The sequence below is a fragment of the Callorhinus ursinus genome, unplaced genomic scaffold, assembly GCF_003265705.2.
Source record: "Callorhinus ursinus isolate GAN/ISIS: 27379988/994484 unplaced genomic scaffold, GSC_fseal_2.0 scaffold25, whole genome shotgun sequence".
In the NCBI taxonomy this organism is placed as follows: domain Eukaryota; kingdom Metazoa; phylum Chordata; class Mammalia; order Carnivora; family Otariidae; genus Callorhinus; species Callorhinus ursinus.
Genome location: NW_027397087.1, coordinates 20,118,396 through 20,140,340, shown reverse-complemented (window position 1 = coordinate 20,140,340; position 21,945 = coordinate 20,118,396). Strand labels below are relative to the sequence as shown.

The window sequence follows — 21,945 nt, the reverse complement described above, 5'->3', positions numbered from 1 at the left end:
GTTACCCCCTCTTGGGTTATTAGGCCAGACAGAAATGTTCAGAAATTATGGTCCTGAAGGGCTTTTTAGACTGAGATTTCCAATCAGCCCCAATAGCCCTGTGGGTGAGGTGGGATTGGTGATGGCTGAGGGCACCTGGCGTGCTTCACCCACTGCTCACAGAGGGTCATTGGAGGCGGTGCTGGCTAGCCCACTGTCACCTTACATCAGACTTTAGAGCCCTTCACTGCCGTGGAAGAGCTGACTGAACTTTTTATCATACATCTCTTTAATTAAAACAGATGTGCTACCATTTGATATTTTCCACATGGCCAAGCCATATTCCTTCATGTAAAGACACATATTTCATGCTTTCACATTGAGGGTGCCTAGGAAGACTTTCAGCTCGGAAAAGGGGAAATTATTTGCTCCAGCCTTTATGTTAGCTGCCCATGTAATAACTTAATGTGACAGCCTGTCAGGAGTGACATTTAATATGCTTGTTGTATAGAAGTCATCTTTCATTTACTTTTTGAGACATGGGCCCCAGGGAAATGGGCTTTATGAATTTTAGAGGGAGCTGATGGACTCCATTCATCCACCCGACACCCACACAGAGAAGTCTTTTACATTGGTCTTCTGAAACTAAAGAAATACAATGTATTTTTAAGTGGATGAAAAGTAGATCAATAACTAAATTAACCATAAAGTGAGGGTATGCTCCCCGTTCAGGGCCTCAGAAAATGGAGTAGTGTTCTTATTTCTCTCTCTTTCCTATTAACTTTTCATAGGAATGAATATTTGTGGTTCAGACCAAATACCATATTTTTAAAATTAAAAAAAAGGAATAGTATAGGAGTTTAATGATAAAAGCCTCAACCTTGATTACTCTCTCAAAAGCAAAAGACTAGATATTTCAAGATTCAGCAAGCAATATGGTACTTTCTCATATACCATATATATATGAAATATACATATAAATAATGGTGTTAAATGCCAAGCGTATAGAAATTTAAAATAAGTATTATTACTGGCAAATTTTTATTCTACAGGAATGACAAAGTCACTAAAATTGGGAGAGGTAGAGTATATGAGTTCTCCTAAGGGAGGACACATAAATTGTCTCTAGTAAAATGGAGTGGCTGGGCAGGAAGGAGTTACCAGGGCACAAAATTGACTGCACGTTAGAATTGCCTGATAGTTTAAAACAAAAAAACCCAAAAAACAAAAAACACCCTTATACCCAGACTACATCTGAAGCCAATTAAATCTGAATCACTGGGAGCGAGACCCAGGCATCTGCATGGTTTAGAGCTCCCACAGGTGATTCTAATGAGCCAAATTTAAGAATCCCTGACCTAGATATTTGCAGCCTACTTGTATTTTCTAATCATATTGGTTCTTTCATTCAACAAGAATTTACAAAGTATCTACCTCATGCCATACCGTGTACTAGGTAGTAGGGATCAAAGTATTTAACAAGAACAACAAACAAGATACAGTGCTACCCTTAAGAATATCAGCTTCTAAAGGAAAGGTTTATGCAAAATAATAAAATTGCTTACAAAAATAATAAAACCAGCAGCTTGCATTTTTTTCTTTTACTATACTCTAAGCTATGCCAAGTGTTAAACACATTTCCCCTCCCTTCATAAATTCTTATTACCTCACTATACAGATGAGAGAAATCAGACTCAGAGAAGTTAGGTAATTTACCAGGTAGAACAATGCTAGTTTAGCACTACAGATGGGACTCGCCCCGAGCAACCTTCACTCATGCCATACTATGCTATGGAGGTCATGATTAAATGCTTGATTAAGAGCCCAGAGGAGGAAACTAAAAAGTCAGTCAGAAGAGGAGGAAGATATTTGGGACAGCCTCATAAAGGAGGCAAAACTTGAACCATACAAAAACGTAGAGGGTTTTTTTTTCAGGGGAGAATTACAGATAAAATGTGTGAGAATGGAATAGCATTTGTAAAGATTGATAGGCACATGCATATTGGATCAGCAGAGGATCATCTGTATGAGAGTGAAGCTGAGGTCCTGAGGAAATTTGTTTAGGGTCAGACTTTCCCCATGTTCCCAGTTATTTCTGGAATTTTGGAATCAACATTACGACTGAGTGGCTTGATCAGAATCACTCTCCCCTGGACTATGATCAATACATAGTAACTGACTCTGCACCTACCAGTTCCTCATTGTTTAGTGATGTCCTAATCACCATAGCCAGGGAGAGTCCAGATTTCCGGGCAGCCAGAGTCTAAAATAAACAGAATTAGAAGTTATTGGCACATGAGGTGGCTGCCATGAACATGCGGCTCAGCAGCACATGAAAATATAATAATACAGACTATCATTGTTCATGTTTTAGTCAATAGGACCTGCCATTTTCAGTAGTCAGCGAGTTCATCCAGAATGTGGAATCATGGAACATCAAAGCTGAAAAAGTCCCCTTCTATCATCGAACTCAGCCCCTACATTTTGCAGATGACAAAACTGAGGCCCAGCAAGGCAGGATGATGAGCCCTAGGTTTCCAGGCTAGCAAGAGCTTCTATAACTTTGCTTTTCCCCAAGGTGATCAGGATCATGATCACTTTCCTTCATAAAACATGGCCACTGGTACAGAGCCAGATGATCTGTGTGATGGCCATGAAGCACAATTAAGGTTAGAGGATCCTTGAATTGTTCACAGTTCCCCCAGAATATTCTTTCATATCTAACCAGGATATTTTTTCTAAGTGTTCATTTTATCAACAGAAAACCATTATACCCAGATTGGTTTTCTTAATGCAATGCTGCCAACTTCAGTGATTTTAGTTAAAAGTCAAGTCCTTTTAGTTTCCCCACCGTAAAACAGAACCATTATATTGCTCCTCCTTGAAATGTGTGCAATATAATGCACTCAGCAGTGCTGTCAAGAACTTTGGAAATCAGAAGTTTTACATGGGAATTTTCAGTATGTCATCCCATTAGGAGCCAAGGGAAGTAAGTCATAGTGGAATTCTGTACCTGGTCTTAAATCTATCTCCTTGGAGCTACAAAGCCATAAACTCAGATAAAAGTTCAGCACAATGCTGGGTGAGGAAGTCACTGTCCACCCATCTCCACTCCTACTGTATAAACCTATAGAGGGCTTACCTCCAAGGACTTACCCAAGATGATCTTCCAACTCTGACAACTATTATCCTTAAAATTATGTCTGTATTCTAGTTTAGTCTATATTGACACCTGTCGTATATATAATTTGGTTTATCTTTCAGAATTGAACCAGAGGCTCTCTTGGAGAACCTAAATTTCTTATTCCTGTGTCTCTTTTTATTTCCCCATCTTGCCCTCTTTTATCTCAAGAATAAGTGCAGTGTACATTAAGAAGTATGGAAAATATTAAGTTGAAAATCACTTACCATAGCCTGAAGATTCCAAGTGTCAGAGGAAACAAAGCGTAAATAATTATAAGAAATGTGAGCAGAGAGTATAATGATGTTAAAATAAACTTAACACTTTAAAATAATGTCCACACTATAATGGCAGAAATATGAGCTGTATACACGTCATGCTTTTCAGTGTAAGATCTTTCCAATCAAGGTTTTATCTTTCCTAATTTAAAGCCAAAGTGATGGTTTTCAGATGATGGTTTTCATAGTAAAATTAAAAATTGCTGATTATGAGAAATTGTGTACATTGTTGCAAAAAGGGAAATTTCTATTTCCCTTGGATAAAACATATTTTTAGGTCATAAACTACTAAGACTATGCTTCCATAAAAAAAATGTGAAGACAATTGAGATAATAGAAAACATGCTGGTAGGCTACTTGTTTTTAGAATCTAATGCATGCCATTATCAATTCTTTGCATCTTCAGGTGGTCTCCAGCATATTTTGTTATAAGAGAGTTTGAGTTATTGAAAGTTATGTTCAGCTTCATAAAGGTTTTAATAACTTGGGAGCCATAGATTTCCTTAGATAGTGGAATCACTTATTAATGTGACTAGATCTTAATAAAGAATTGATTAATATTATCTGCTGCTTTTTAAAGTAGAAAAATTCACTGGGTTAAGGGGAGGAAGTTCAAATCAAGACTCAAAGTGTGCTTTAAACTTGTGGTCATTTGAGACGTTGTACATATCAAAGTCCAGTTGCAGCAGCTCACTTGGCATGCTGTGTGACTTTTGCTCAATTATAGTGCCATTTTAACTCAGTTTGTAATTTCAACCAATATAAAAATCTGTCAAGTGGTGTCTGTCTGGCTCTGTAGGTACAGCATGCAACTCTTGATCTTGGGGTCATAAGTTCAAGTCCCATACTGGGGGGGGAGAGAGAAGCAAAGCTTAAAAAAAAAAAAAGCTGTCAAAAGGTTAGAGTTATTTCATTCACCTAAAAGATTTTAAAGAAATGATAAATGCAATACTTGGTAGAATCCAGCACCTTATATATTTTATTCCATGAAATACAGGCAAGGCACTTAATGAGAAGGCCAAAACAACAGCTAATGAAGAAAACAGGGACACATGCAGTCAAAGAGAATGCAACAGGAGTGGCTTACCACATCTCGTACAATAGGCAAAGTTTTTTTCCTGCGCAAATCTGGCATACTGTCAATGCCATAAAGTCCTCGCCCAGCCCTGAAAGGAAAAACAGGAATGATTTCAATGGGAACCGGACTTCCTTTAAGAAAAAAAATCCCCATTCATGGTAAAAAGGCTGTGAAAAAAGATGAAATGTATACCATGCTTTTCAACTGGTTCACAAAATAAGAACAATCCAAGCCTCTAAGACTTCACCCAGGGAGAGGGAGAAAGACTCTAGCTACCAAAGTGATCACTTGTATTTTTGGATAGTTCTATATACACTGAAACTTTAAAAAATGCCTGGCTTGATTTGACACACAGTTTTTCTGTCAATATCACAGAGAAGATTAAAAAAATTGTTAGTTATATGATACTTTGTATCTCCAGGAAGAAATAGAATCAAACCATGGTTAGTATAAGGTGTAAGTTTGGTCCTCAATGGTAAAATAATTACCTGTGTTTGTAAAACTATCATTCTTTTTTAATGTGTTACATCTTTACAGATTAAACCCCAAAGTGGTATCTCAAAGAGCCATAGCTGCATGTAAAATATTTGTGATAACCCTTATACCAGAATTTTCACTTACCTGAATTTATCCCATGGAAAAATGCCAACAAGAGATTAAATTAATTTGTTGTACAAGAATATTCACCATGACATTTCTTTTTGTAATAGCAATAAAAGTTGGGTAACCTAAGTATTTATTGAAAGAATTATATTATTGAATGGGAAGAACATAATAAAGTGAATGAGTTAAATATATATGTGTATAAATGAAAAATATTCACAGTTATGTTAAGTGAAAAAAGTAAGTCTGCATACTAGTAAGTTTAATATTATACCATGTTTTGTGTTTATACATGTACAGAAAATATCTAGAAAAATATTCATTAAATTGATAACCAGAGATACCTTTGCCGAGTGATACTGTGTGGAAGAAAAAGGGAAGATTCTCATTATGTTATAAATTTGGTAATAGTCAATGTTTTTCTACTAAGCATTGCCATTTTTGCAATTTAAAATAATCTTAAAACATAGTCATTTTTGTTTATTAAAATGAGTTTAATACATTGAATTTGATTTTTGTTGCATCTAAGCTAGTAATTTTATACAACCAAAAATGTGCTCGAGTCCCTGATGACAGCTTTGCCTATGCTCACTTGACCTACAGAACTCCTGCTTAACTCTAGCTTAAAGTCAACTTTTTTCACCAGGAACACACAATTGAAAGGTCGGGGTATTAGGTAGGCACCTCTGCTACTGGAACAGGCCACAACGGCCGAGAATATGTTATCAGCATCTCACAGTCCAGTTTTTCTCTGACACAGAGATGGCCCCTTTGCTCCTGCTGTTAAAATAGCTTAGCTTAAATATAGGGAAAGTTCTGCCTTATTGAATTTTTCTTGGTAGCCATGGTCTTAACTCTAATACTTCTAGTTGCATTAATCACTAGCTTGATGATTTTGAATTCACTAGATTATCATACAACTCATGTGAAATAAGAGAAGTAAAATATTAATAAGGATAGAATGATAACAAATAGTAACATTATAACTTGTATGTTTGAAAGTAAAGATCAAATCCAGTAATAAATGTGAAATATTAAAACCACGGCACATGAGTAAGAAGGATGTCAATGTTGAACGAATTATACTTAAGTTCATGAATTTCAACACAAAGTTATCTTTAGGTTAGATCATAGAACACAGGAAAAGAGTAACAGTGGGGCAGGAATCAAGACAGATGAGAGAAAGAAGAGCAAAAGGAGAAACAACAGGAGGGAAGATAGTATGGGTGGCAACATGTGTGGGCGGATGACACTTGAGATCCTGTCCACCACTGACTCTACAAGAGTTCATACAGTTTCCATCATTGCCCAGAATAATGCCAACTGACATTCTCTAGACCAATGACTGTGGTAGTCACAATGACAGTCAAATATCAAGACTGAGAACACAAAAAACAATCATTAGCAGTACTCTCTTATGAACTGCAAGAAATGGCAACATCAAGTAGGGGAAAGGGGCAAAGAACTCTTCTTTTCAACACCCATCTTCAGAAAGTGAACCAACTACTCCAACAGTGTAACTTCTTGCTTCCCTCCTATTCTCTTTCCATATTCTTCCGTTCTCCCTACCAGTTCATGCTTGCCTCTGCCAAATCCCAAACATCACATTCATGGGAAAAGGGTTATGGAAGTGGGTTTCTAGAAGGATCTTTTGAGTTACATTTGTTTCAATATAAGGCTCTGGTTCCAAGTGGTTTTTATTTTCTACCCCTTGTGAAGACACTTAATGACATAAAGTATAATTAATAAATGTCTTTCTACCACATTACATGGCAATCATACTAACTAGCTGCCTTCAAGTGTTTTGAAATGTTCTGATTATTAAATAATGACTTTAATAACTAGGTAAAGAAACACATCCAATTGTTATAATGGTTGATAAAGTGATTTATAAACTACAAAATGTAACATATAGATGGGTGGTGTGTTTTCTTTCTCTCACTAATGACTTCTTTGTTTTCCTTCTGACAGAACTTAATTCAAATTCTTTTTTTTTTAAAGATTTTATTTATTTATTTGACATAGAGAGACACAGCGAGAGCAGGAACACAAGCAGGGGGAGTGGGAGAGGGAGAAGCAGGTCTCCTGCTGAGCAGGGAGCCTGATGTGGGACTCGATCCCAGGACCCTGGGATCATGACCTGAGCCGAAGGCAGACGCTTAACGACTGAGCCACCCAGACACCCCTTAATTCAAATTCTTAAGAACACCTAAAGTTTTGAGCATATACACACAAATTCAGGAATCAGTTACACACACATATTTTCTTAGGTCTTACACTTTACTCCTTTGCTTGTCTCATCAGAACAGAGAAGGCCAAGGACCCAGGCCAAACCTGAGCATTATAGAATAATGAGCCCAAGTTAGAAGACATGGATCCAAAATTTATCTGTCCCGAGTTTGTCATTAATTTCATCAAATCCATGTTTTGTCATTTGTAAAACTTTTATTGCAAATCTGAGTCTTAAAAAAGAAAAGAAAGGTTTCCCTAATGGCCTCACCTCAAGAGTGGAGAAGCACTTGGTAAATACTATAAAGCTCTCTAACAAATGAAAACAATTTTGTAATATTTATTGAAAGTGTTCCTAACCAAGAGACATCTGGGAGAGATTAAATTAAAAATGGTGAAGGGGCGCCTGGGTGGCTCAGCTGGTTAAGTCACTGCCTTCGGCTCAGGTCATGGTCCCCGGGTCCCGGGATCGAGTCCCCCGTCAGGCTCCCTGCTCGGCAGGAAGTATGCTTCTCCCTCTGACCCTCCCCATTCTCATGCTCTCTCTTCTCACTTTCTCTCTCTCAAATAATAAAATCTTTAAAAAAATAAAAAAATAAAAAATGGTGAAGACCAGAAGTATCAATATATAAATAAATCATTGACTTTCTAGGCAAGAGCAAGTTCAGGGAGATCAGTTAAAATCTAGAAGAAACTAGCTAGGCTCATTGATGAAGAGCTCAGGACGAGTCATCAAGACAGGCAATAGCAGACAAGAAACTCCGAAACCCCATGTTCCTTGTACATATATATACACACACACACATACATACACACATTTTTCCTTTTTTAGGAAGATATAAAATATCTATCCCAGTTGGTCTAGAGTTGTTACCATTATTTGGAACTGCTTTCACTGTATTCCAAGACAGTATTATCTTCATGTCAGAAATGCTGTATCACTGGATAAAATAGTCCCAATCCTCCCCAAACAGCCCCTCTTCACCTATTCAAGAGTTCTCCCTAGGAAAAGGGAATCTTTTATACTGCAGGCATTACAAATGGGATGAAAATATCAGATCTATGGAAATATCTGGGAAATCAATCATCACATAAAATTGACAAAATGGGGGCGCCTCAGCGGCTCAGTCAGTTAAGCATCTGACTCTTGATCTCAGCTCAGGTCTTGATCTCAGGGCTGTGAGTTCAAGTCCCATGTTTGGCTCCATGCTGGGCATGGAACCTATTTAAAATAAATAAATAAATGATAAAATTTTTAAAATGACAAAATGGATAAAATTTCATAAACTGTGATGTCTTCTAATTCATTATTTGTTTTATATTACACAGTTCATATTTTTCAGTTTTATTTCTTAGTTCTTTGCATAATTAAAAGGAGTTTACTGAGTTTAGTAAAATTGGAGATATGAGAGTATATTGCGGTATACTTTGACTCAGATTCAGTTAACCATCTGGTTACAGAACACAATACACATTATCTAAAAGATATATATTCTGTAATTGTTAAAGAATCTGATGTCTAAGGTAGAAGGGGTAAGAGCTGATTTTAATATATATTAATAATTATCTGATAATATACTGAATATATATTGATTGGAAAAGAACTCTGAGAAGGCACCAAGAGTATCATGTAGAAAATATCAAACAGATTTTCCAAAGGTAGTACTTTCCGATTATGGGATAAAGGTATGCTGTTTCCATATGTGGGCGGTTGATGGTTAATTGGCAATATTCACAGACTACCTAATATCCATTAGAAATCAGAAAATTAGTAGACTCTGTTTATAGGCAAAAGTTATTAAATCAATTGAAGACTATAAGCCTAAAAAAAAAAAAAAGATCACAGTGCTTCTGTTTATTTCTGTGTTTCCAAGACAATTATTGAGCAGGGCTATGTAATTAATCTTTTTTAGCATTATGGAACACTAAGGCAATGTAAAAGATTAATAATGAATCATTCTAAGTCCCTCTCCTGTAATACAGCTGTCTTCTTTCAGACTTTTAAAAAACAATTCTTTGTACTTAGTTACTTAATGGTAAACATACAGTAATTTATTTTGTTTTTGCTTAATGTCATATATTTTACATACATTTTAACAATTTTCCTGATGATCATTATAAACTTTAATTATTCACCTGCACCTTATTAGGATATGTTATTCAGAATATTCTCTTTATTCACCTTTTTATTTTTATTATTGTCAACACTGAATGAGCTATTTGTGTCTGTGTAATTGGATAATTCACTCCCCACATCCAATTAATCACCAATTCCTAAAGATTTTTTGAGTCCATATTCCATCACAATTAACACACCATCTGTCATAAGATATAGCATTATGTATTTATATGTTAGGGGGAAAATCAAATTAATCTCTGACACTGTGCTTTCTTAGCAAGTAGAATTTAAATTGTGTATTTATTCAAAGGCCCCCTCTTAAAATGACTTCATCTACAGCATAGATGTGTCATATTTTCAATCGTTTTTCTATACATAAAAATAAAAATATCAACAAAATAAATTGCTATTCCTTAAGTTTCTCATTCAGAGTCCAGCTTTTTAGAATTACTCTTCAACAAAGAATTGTCAATGTCTCGGTCTTTGTCCAAATTATGGTCTTTTAAGCCATCAAGAGCAATGGTAATTAGCATTTTATAAAATAGCACTTCGTTATCGTTCCTTTTATTCCAAGAAGTGGGCAGCTCTGCTGCAGATACTGATGTTGGTAGGCTCTCAATCTCACCGAAAACTTCAAAGGAGATAAACAGGTCTCTTATTCTTCCTCAAATCATCCTAATTTTTCTCTGGACTAAAACATTAAGAAAATGCAATTATCCAGCCCATACCATCAGCAATAACAACAAAATTACAACACCTTCCCAGGACAATTTTAGCTAAGTTTATAAATATACAGACAATGGAACTCTTGTAATTGCTGCTTGGTTACCAATGTTTTTAAGACACCATCGATTGGATGCATCTTGATATTTTATAATGCATAAAAATGGATGTTGTAGAATTGATAAAATATAGTACTTTTGGCATCTCCCTCCTGAACCCCCACACAAACAGTGCTCTATTCCAGGCCTTACTATTTTTAGCTCATCTCTTAGATTTTTTTTTTTTGCCAGCTCATTTTTTTTAATTGCCAACAGTTCTTTTCCAGAATACAAATCTAAACATATTTTTTTTTCATATTCAACATCCCTTATTGCTTCCAAGATAGAGAACAAATCCCTTTCCATCCCAGCAAGATACGACTGCCCCTCCCATCTCCTCTCCTCTGAGTTCTTCCTCTACTTTTTTGTTCCAGCTGTCCAGAATGCCTTTGTAGATCCCCAGAGACCTCAGACTATTCCCTCCCTTGTCTGTTTTCACTCCACTATTTCCTCTACTGGTACTGGCCTCCTTGGTGGCACAGGCTCACACTTACCTCTCTTAAATAAAATTTGAATGTAACTTTTAAGGTACCTCCTCCCCATCTCAATTAACTGCACCTCTCTATGAGCTCACCCTCAGGGATTCACAGTGGGAGGGGCTGGGTAATGAGCAGAGGAGGGGAGGGGAAATCATAACTCCTGGCCTCTTAGATGGGCTTAGCAGCAGCTGTGTGAAATCAAAGCAAATATTTGTTACTAACAGAGGATAGCACACTTTTTAGTTGAACCGGAGCAGAAATGCTTTTATTTACAATTTTAATTCCAGCGTAATGTACAGTGTTATATTAGTTTCAGGTGTACAATACAGTAATTCGAGTTCCATACATTATTCAGTGCTTATTATGATAAATGCACTCTTAATTACCTTCACCTGTTTCACCCATCCTCCCAGCCACCTCCTCTCTGGTAACCACAGTTTGTTCTCTATAACTAGGACTCCGGTTGTTTTTGGCTTGTCTCCCCCCGCCCCTTTTATTTTTCCTTTTTTGTTTAGTTTCTTAAATTCCACCTATTAGTGAGATCATACGGTATCTGTCTTTGGCTGATTTCATTTATTGTACTCTCTAGCTCGACCCACATTGTTGCAAATGGTGAGATTTCATGCTTTTTTAGGCCTAGATGATATTCTATTTTGTGTGCGTGTGTGTGTGTATATATACCACATCTTCTTTATCCATTCATCTATCGATGGACACTTTGGCTGCTTCCATAATTTGGCTATTGTAGATAATGCTACTGTAAACATAGGGGTGAAGCAGAAAAACTTCTGAGAACAATTGTTCTAAGGCTTCTGTTATAACCTCTGTAAAACTACCTTCTGTTTGTTTACGTGGATGTCCCCACTAGAATTTATGTTTCAAAAAAATGACAAATCTTACTCATTTCTAACTCCCCAGGGCCAACTCTGGCATGTAGCAGGGAGAAATAAAAGGTTGAGGTTCAAGTGAATAGGCCTTGACACCAGAGAGATTATCCATTAAATAAACCATCATCTTGACTTAAAAATTAAGATTCTTGGGGTGCCTGAGTGGCTCAGTCGTTAAGCGTCTGCCTTCGGCTCAGGTCATAATCCCAGGGTCCTGGGATCGAGCCCCGCATCGGGCTCCCTGCTCCGCGGGAAGTCTGCTTCTCCCTCTCCCACTCCCCCTGCTTGTGTTCCCTCTCTCGCTGTCTCTCTCTCTCAAATAAATAAAATCTTAAAAAAAAATAAAAAGTTAAAAAAAAATTAAGATTCTTATCTTTGAAACAGTACCTGGAAAGAGCAAGACCAAAGCCTGAGGACCAGTGAGAAAGTCAATGACCTCACACTGAAGTGAGTTAGCAGGCAAGGGCTTTGTCACCGGAAGAAGATAAGAGCCTTGTTACTAGACCAGTAAATACTTTTTAACCTTTATGAATCTCAGTTATCTTATATGGAAAATGGAATGACTGTCTCTGTAACATTTTTGGGAGCTTTGAGATAATATATTTAGGTAGGTTATATATTATTGGTAGTAATTAATTTATTGTAGACTTGTGTAGGCAGGGATATTATTGAAGTTGATCAAATATATCCTGCCTAACTGCTGCCCTGGGGCTATTTATATTCCTCCAAACTAAAGAATAGATTTGTAGCACAGTTTCTGTAGACAGGAAATTATAGGTATCTATCTACTTGAAGAATTAAAGAAAAAGAAGGGCAGGAAGCCAAAGTTGTGATTATACTCTATGCTTTACTCTGAGCTCTATTAACTTTCTCTTTGGACTCAGTTTTGGTCTAGACTTCTTTCCTCTGCCAATCTCGTTCTGCTTAGCACCTCAGCTCTGATGATGATGCATGTTGGCTGAGATTATTCCTTGTTTCACGCTTATCTACAATCCTGGTCCCAGCTATTTAGCTTCCTGTCAGACAAGGGTCTCACAGATGCCCCAAGTTCGTTTTTTTCCTGTTAATTCTAATCTTTGAAAAACACTGCTTTTATCTTCTCAATTTTATAAGCCTTGCCTCAGAATGGAAATAAAACTCAAAGCATAAAGCTCCTCCTCAGTACTAATCATTCCAGACTCCTCCATCTTCTCTTCATTATCTCCTGGATTCTCTTAACTGTGGCCATAAAGTAGAATGTTTGTCTTTATTGGAAATCACAGAGTCCTCTAAACTACCCTTGATGGACTCTTTGACTGAAACTATGTTAGACACCAACACGCTCTCTCTCCATAAAACCATTGCAGCCATATTTCCTCTTGCCTTGGAGTGATCACTAATTCTTTGGTTGAGCAAGAGAGGAAATAACTGGCTTGAGCTTAGAGGACATGGTTGTATGACAAATATATACAATTTTGTATCCTGGGACAATACTGTTAACATCTGAGAAGAGGAAAATGAGACTTAAACAGGGTACAGAATATTCATATCTTCCATCTCTCGCCCTCTCTGGCATGTATTAATAAAACAGTGAACTGGCATGTTGAATTGCCCGTCATTTTTAAGTGCTTTTTCTTTCACTGGCTTGCTTTCCCTCTTTTGCTCTTTCTCTAATTCAGGCAGTAAATTTGTATACAAAGTGATTCCACTGAAGTCGGCAAGAGGCATGTTTATTCTACTGAGTGCCTGGAACACAGTGGGTATCAATAAATAGTTTTTAAATGTTCTCGAATATTTCCACAAACCTGTCAGCATTTTTAAGCCAAGACATCCATTTTAGGAACAATTATTTTCTCTGCAAAATTTTTTTTGACGTCTCTTTCTGATTTCAGTGTTTTTAATACTATCATTTGGCCAGTCGCAGAGGTTTAAAATCCTAAATAACAGCTAATCCAAGTTGTAAGATTCAAGCAACCTAAGAAATGACATGTTCCCACATTCTTGTATTTTAGGGATATTGAAACTGAGCTGCAAAGAATGTAAATGCTTGCATGAGATACACAGCTGACTGGCAGCAAGCCAGAAATACTCGGAGCTCCAGATCATCACTGCAATCCTTCCTTCTCTGCTTCTAATATCCAAGAGGCATCAAGATTTGTCCATCTTCTTTCTCATTTCTGTTTCTCTCTCTTCTGTCATCCTCACATCCTCTTCTCAATTGTACCTTCCTTTATATTTGGATCACCACAATTTGGTCATAAGTCTTATTGTTAGGCCAGGAATTCTTCTCATGGACTTTGTGATGACCAATCTCCCCATCTCCATTCTTTCCCATCTTCCATTCATCTCGAACAAAACTGCTGCTTCCACCTTCCTGTAGTTCGTGCCCATGAGACTAACTTGACCAAAGGATGCTGGAAGAAGACCAGTCTGGCAGTGCTGCTCATGATGGATTAGAGACAGGTAAAGGAGACAGATGGTCTAAAAAGATTGTTGAAGTAACCCTAGGTTCTTTAATGGGTTCCTTAACGAGGGTCTTGACTGAAGTGGTTTCAACCCCTTCATTCCGCTTTATGAACTCTGGTAGAATTCCCAATTCAAACCACTACAATATTTTAAACCGCAAATGGTCACATTATCAAGGACAGCCTTTGTATTCCACTAAATTACTTTCTCCTTTCCTAGGCATTTGACCTCTTAATGCTCCATAATGCTTTTTAACACTTTAAACAGGCTCTTTCTTTCAAACCCTTGTTCCTTTGAAACAAGGTTTCAGAAGTGCTGACTACCTCATTATTTCTCTTTACATCTTCTTAAGCGAATGCCATTTTTAACTTTTTAAAGAGATAAAGGGGATGTGAAGGGTTTACTATCCTGGTGTGACATTTTGTACTTCCAGTGATTAAAAATATTTTTTTCATAGCAAAAACAACCAAATGGTCCTAGGTTTTATTCCAATGACTTGCAGAAGTGAAAATGTAAAATGCAGCCCTTAAAACATTCCCCTGAAGGTTTTCTCAATGTTAGGATTAAGGGAACAATGTCAGGTGTTGGGGACTAACCTCTAACAACGCAATTACAGTGTGTACCTTCTAGGGCTCATTTCCTTAACAGATTGTTTATCAAGTGGACAATATAGCCTTTCCTGGGGCTTGCAATTCCCTGTAACAAAAACCTTTCTTCTTCCATAACATTGTCTGCAGCTAAATTAACCTCAGACGTTATGACAGGCTACCGGACAGAAAATACAAAATTCGGCCCCAAACTTTCTCATAGTTCAGCACCCATTATTGTTGGAAAAAATTTTCCATTTAATTAAAATTCATGCTACTAAGGGTCTCAATTTAGAGTGTTAGTTTTTAAACTCCTAAATCATGCTTCTGTGGCTCAAAGCTGTTGCAAATATGACATCATGTGTATTAATGCTCCTTGTTTTGAAGCTAATTTTCTTAGTAATCTCTCTCTGTAAATTCTCTGCATCCATTTATACATAGTTTCCAAGCTAGTGATTCATAAGTTAATGAAAGACCAGCTTCTTAATATGCTTTACTTAAATGCCATTACATAGAATCAAATATCCAATAGCAAATAAGTTAACATTTATCAAAGCTGAAATCTTAGATTCCTTTTAATTATACTGTTCTTTATACATAGGCTGCATAGTTAATCCCCTGAAATGTTTCACAATCCTTCTCCTATCACTAATGAAAATTAGTAGTCCTTGATGACAGAGACTAATGTTATTTGGTGTTTGCCCCTCATAGCCCAGACCCCTCTTATTAGACAATATTTTCTGTGTATTTTTTTTTACCGTTTCCCTCTACAATGCTAACAGAAACACAAAGCATGACCCAGACTTTAGCTGAGAATAAAGACACATTCAACCCAGGGGTCGAGCTTTGATAGGTAGTACCAAGAAACACCTTGAAACCCCACTCACCTCAAAGGATAAAGAATGAAGGAGAAAGAAGAAAACTCATGCTATGGGCATCTCGGGAAGTACCCCAGTCACAGATAGAACAACTGAGTCAAACCCTGGTTGTATGTTATCCCATGGTTGTCCTGTTATTTTCAGGAATTTGCAGAATTCTTAAAGTAGAATTAAAATCTAATTTTAGAAAAACAATAAATATGTACCAGGTATTGTTTTGATGAATCGCCAACTAAGGGGGTAAGTGTTGAAGGGATTCCAATTGAATCAAACAAGCAGGGATAGAATATAATAATATTGGAATAGCAATTATATTTTTTTAAGGAAATGTTTCTCTGACTACTGATTCCTAGTCCATTACTTCTTTCTTTCTTTTTTTAAATAATTTTTTATTGTTATGTTAATCACCATACATTACATCATTAGTTTTTGATGTAGTGTTCCATGATTCATTGTTTGTGCATAACACCCAGTGCTCCACGCAGAATGTGCCCTCTTTAATACCCATCACCAGGCTAACCCATCCATTACTTCTTTCACTCAGCAATCCCGTCTGTGCTCTGATTGCCTGGATGTATGAACTCAAGTCCTATGACAGGCACAGACTTCTGGTACCATTGAACTAGAGGACATTTTCATACCTCTGAAAATTTTAAGCACAACCACCAGTTATGCTGGGCAAGTTAAGAAGTGGCTTCTTTTATCTGTCCATCTGCTACAAATCATTTCTCTGCAACCCATGAGGATACTCAGAGGAGTGACTGCCCAGGGTTGTGCAAGTGATCAGAAGCTTACAAAGTTTTTAACTCAACTTCATGATCTTAAATAACTTTATTGAATAGCCTAGGACCAATCTGACCATGCTACCATCACACTCAATTTATTTTATTTATAATTTATATAATATTTTATATAATTATAATTACTTGCCCATCTATCTGACTTTCCCCTAGATTATGGAATCCTCAAAGTAGGAACTATATACAATTTATTTTTAATCTCCAGTATTTAGTGTAGGACTTGACATTTATTAGTATGGGTAAACATATTGCTTAGTAAATAAAAGGAAAATTAATGATTGGAAGAACTCCTTTCAGTTATTTTTTAGGCACTCCTGGCAAAGGCAAATAAACATACACAATTAGAATTTTGAGTAATTAGGAATTTTAAAATCGTTCTAGATTTATCATCTGCCTCAGGATTTGGAACAAAGATGATCATTCTAACAGGTATGCGTCTCTGAAAATTGAAGAACAAATCAATTCATCATTTGTGTAATCCAAAATGTTGTTCTTACTGTTCTTAACATTGGAACATTTTGCCGACTCAATGCAATCAGGGGTTAAACAGAGAATAAATATTGTTTGTTCCTAATGAACATGCCTCGCAATTTCAGGTACAGTTACTGGCATTGAAATGGAGCTTGAAAAACACACACACCCAACCAAAAGGTAATTACAGTTGTTTAGACAAAGACAAACAAACTGAAGGTTCTAGAGGGGAGGGGGTTGGGGGGATGGGTTAGCCTGGTGATGGGTATTAAAGAGGGCACGTACTGCATGGAGCACTGGGTGTTATACGCAAACAATGAATCATGGAACACTACATCAAAAACTAATGATGTAATGGATGGTGATTAGCATAGCATAATTAAAAAAAAGACAAAGCCATCTATGTTTAGCTTAATGTGTAATCAACTCTGCTAGCAGACTGTCAAACCAGTTTTCTAGAAACATTTTTTTTAAACACAGTATTTAAAACAAACAAACATAAATCTAATTAGAATGGAAGGGAGGGGGAAGGAACCAAACTAGGCAGATTTTGGGGATTTGACTGTGCTGACTGGGAAGCAGAAAGAGGAAAGAACTTGCATATTCTGCTCGACTGCTATGAGGAGGACCTTATGTGGATAATCAGCAGTCTCTCAATGCATGGTGATATTAGAACTGGCTTTTGATGACTGCATGATTCTCTGGATTTGGGCAAGAATCTTCTGGCCATTGGTGTATAAGTATAGTTACTTGAAAACGGGCATGTTTCTGATATGGTCATTAATACAAAAATGATACAAAGATCTACCTGAATTTTCCCTTTGGGTGCATGCCTGCCAGGCATTTGTCCACCATGTGGAGCTCTCCTCTGCTGTTTGGCACGGTGATAGCTTAGCTACTTACCTGATTGTGATTGTTTCATCATGGGAAATGAGGAAAAGAGAATACATGTCAAGTTTGTTTATAAAAGGCAAGCCATATGATAACAGAACAAAGGCAGCAACCTTCTACCAGTTACCAAGTGCTAGTCACAGAATATATTAGTTCCTGTTATCCTAAGTTGGTCATTTTGGCTCCCTATGCAAGCTAAAGCATTTAAGCCAATGACATTTAGGACCCCATGTAAAATAAATGGGTCATAAGAGTAAGCCAGTGAGAAGTAATCAACTGGCTCTTAACTTATAACCTGGGGGTAATGTTTGAGGGAAGAACAGAATTTTGCCACTGTTCATAACAGTGTTATAGGGGATGGGAGCTAAGACTGCATCTGGACCTGAGTCCTGCTTGCTTAAAGGCTAGGCAGCTGTCATGCAAACTCATTCCCTTTTATTTTCTCTAGTAAAAGCATCTAAGACTAGTTATGTCAAATATGGCATATCCCAAGAAGTCTCACTATCATTGCACTTATTACCCTCTCTCTCTACTAAATAGTAGAGAGAAAACTAATACAAACAGTGGAAGTTGGAGAAATGGGCATTTGGTACTATTACTTCCATTTTGTCCAATATAAGTAGTGGTGCACTGGAGATAGTCTCATGATTCTGGAGAGCAGATTGTGCACATCTTCCCTGAATTCCACATTTAGGGATGTCACATTCATAGCTTGAAATTGGCCATGAGAGAGTAACTTAGATCAGGAAAATAGGCAAACACTACAAATTAGTTTTAGGGTTTTTTGTTGTTATTTTTAATGGTGAGCCAGTTGTAAGACATTTACTAATATATAACTAATCACAACTCTTGCTAATATTCCCAGTGGGAAACTCCTATAATTTGTCACTTCACTACCTGAACTCCTTTGTTCCCATTCATCTCTATATTTGGTTGATATGGACCCTTAGTATTTTTCTTTATCATCTTTGTACAAATGATTCAGTTCTTAATATCTTCCTCAGAAACTCAATTGAACAGGAAGTCAGTATAGAATACACATAAATAGTCATGTAATTCACAGCAATGGCTTCATGATTCTCTAGCCAAATTAATTCACTTTAACATTTATTGAGCTCCTAATATATCTCTAGACTCCTAACCGCCATGCAGTGTTGAGAGACAATTCTTCATGGGTCTCTTGCTTTTCTGTACACCTTGTGAGTGGAGGTACTAACTTTTGTTCTAGACTAACTCTTCACAGATGTACACAGAATGCACACAGAGATAGTGTCCTCCTCCAGAATAAAGGACAGATCCATGTGCTGGCCAGTAAAGTAAATGTAATGTCTCCCTCTGGGGCAAAATTTGAGTTGGTTTGCTTTTTAGAGATTGGTGTTTCCTGAGCTCAAAAACTGATGCAAATCCACTGTGTACCTTGCATCTTCCTAGGTCCACCTTTACATCGTCCACCTGGGGCCTAACAGACAATGGAAACGGATGCAGACATAAAGCTCATACTACCTGCTGTGCTTGAGTAATAGCATCCTGTCTCTGACCTAGTGTGGTCTCAAGTCTTCTGCCAGCATCTATGAAAATGTGGTAGGCCATCTTGTCAGCTAGTAAGTAGGGTAAAATATTAGACACTTCACAGTTTCTAAAATGGAGGACATATAATAAGTTTATTCTTGGCCTTAAAGATACATAAAAACTTGAGATATGTGATGATGTATGAACACATGTAATTATAAAGTACTGAACTGCATATAGCCAAAATATATAAAGCTATATCAAGTAGTTTAAAAAGGAAAAGATTTGTCCCATAGATGTTTGAATTTCTCATCATGAAGAAATTTATGATATAGCGTTGCTTTTCATTATAAAAACATAAGTATTTTATGCCACATAATCCTTATTCATGATCATATTGTTAGATAAGAGCATTAATCATCTAATTAGTGACAAAACTAATTTAAAGAACCAAGATATAAATGATTTTCAACAAATCACTGATTTGAAAAATTAACACTTATTCTGCTAGATGAAAAAGAAATAGTTTAGTTTTTCTTGCTTAATAAAATAAACGATATTAAATATTTCATCATATTAAATAAATAAACAATATTAAATATTCAATTTGTTGAATATCAACTATATGTCAGGTAGTACACTAGACTCTTTGTAAGTATTCTTTATAATACAATAACTTGTCAAGTAGAAATTACTCTTTCTATTTTATAGAAGAGGAAATTGTGGTTTAGAGAAGTTAAACAATTTATTCAGAATAAATACAGCTACTAAATAGCAGGAGATTGCTTCATATATTACTCAAGTAGTTAGGAAACACGATGTCTTATACCTACTTTTAATAAAACATATTAACATATGCCAGACTCTACGCTTTCTCTCTCTGGAGCATTTAGGATAGTTTATAATTGAAGCATAGAATTGGGGCTCCCAGTTGTTTCTGGGATATTTGCCCCACTATACCTCCAATTCAACTCTGAAGCCAATTCCTCCTCAGGCACTTATTTCTCCATACATCTAACATTCAGAATGGAATGGAACAAGGCAGAGGGGCTGAGGAAAAAGGTTGGAGACCAGTGTCCAGCATCCCAGGGACACTTGCTTTCAGCATAGGACCCCTGAGGAAGACAAGGGCAAGGTGTTCAAGGTCCAGGGACTTGCCTAATTAATCATGGATTCACCTTGTATAAAGAATCTCCTTCTCTCTTAGAGACCTTGAATCACACAAAGAGTTCTTGCTCCATTTTGGGTTGACAGTGTAGACAAACACCGGTAAGCATAAATATATTGGGGTCAAAAGTAATACACAAGAATCAAGAAGTGATTTTACTTTTTCTTTGAAAAAATATATACCAGAATTCAAAAATAGTATAGTTTAGAACCATTGTATATAATTTTTCAAATATCATCTTCTCAATGAGACTTACTTAACCTTACCACTCTACTGCACTAATGCAGACTACAACCTACATACTGCCCCTACTCTCCCCCCAAACCTCACCCCCACTTCAGAACCCCCAATCTCCTTCATCCTGCTCTACTTCATTCTATTTTCATAGTTCTTACGATCATCTTATACATTATATAGTTTAGTTGTGTTTATTATTATCTGTCATCCCTACTAGAACTCAAACTCCACAAAGAGAACAAATCTTTCTTTTGTTTCCATGTGGTTTGAATGATGCTTGGTACATAATTGCTCAATATATATTATGGGACTAAATTAGTAAACAACCATTAACTGTTCAAGGTTATCTTTTGAGCTCTCACTACGTGCCAGACACTGTTATAGCTGCTTTCCACACATTAACTCATTTAATCCATACAATAAATCTGTGAGATGCAACTCCTATTATTCTTATTTTAGAAGTCAGCATACTGAAATACAGGGATGTTAAGTATCCTGCTTCAAAAGCATACCACTAACAATCACAGAGCTGAGTCTAAACCCAGAGAGTCTAGTTTCAAAGCCAATCTTCTAACGACCACATCAGGGATTGATACTCATTATAACGACCTGAGCCATTTCAAGAAAAGACAAATATGTTCTGAATGTTTTAAGAAGGCAGAAATGTATGCATTACTTTGTAGAAAGAAACTTAAATCAAAATTATTGTAATAAAATATTACTTAAGTATCTTTAATGGGCACTTCAGTTATCTAGATAATTAATTTAATGGGATATCATTCCCTCAAATATTTGGTTAATTACAGAATTCAGTGGGACATATTTCTGTTTCCATAATTTCTTCCCCTCTCTCCTTCCCCTAATCCTTTTCTCTTTCCTGCTCCACTCCTGCCCTTCATCTTCTCTCATACTTGATCATCATCATCACCATCATCATCACCCCCAAGGTGTCACTGCTATCATAAATTGGCTCACCGCATTGTATGAGAATGCTTCCTGAGATTGTGCAATGCAGAATTTTAGTCAAAACTTTTATTGAAGGCCCGCGTTATTCTTGCTTCTTCAGAGACCTTAATTTTATTTCCCACTGGAAGTGGGTTGTATTTTAACAACCCCAGCACAATGCTTTATATATTGGGAGTTATAAACATAACTGGAGGTCACCACATTCTAGACTTCTGACATTCGTGAACTGTGTTCTTGCCAGAGCAATTTCATAAGCCAACAGCCCTTGCCCTGCAGTTTCACTTTGTTGTAATTTTCCAGATTGTGATTATTTGACCACACTAAGAGTTGACTCCTTAT

At 36.7% G+C, this 21,945-nt stretch overlaps 1 protein-coding gene across 3 annotated transcripts in view; it reads right to left on the bottom strand.

Annotated features, from left to right (window-relative positions):
- The window catches only part of UNC13C (unc-13 homolog C), a 651,156-nt gene that overhangs the window by 409,524 nt on the left and 219,687 nt on the right, over positions 1–21,945 (bottom strand). For all 3 annotated transcript variants that reach the window (XM_073877030.1, XM_073877032.1, XM_073877031.1), the window contains 2 exons: positions 4,526–4,604; positions 2,171–2,242 (listed from right to left, as the gene is read on the bottom strand). In XM_073877030.1, coding sequence (XP_073733131.1) covers positions 2,171–2,242; positions 4,526–4,604 — 151 coding nt within the window. The remainder of the gene's footprint in view (positions 1–2,170; positions 2,243–4,525; positions 4,605–21,945) is intronic.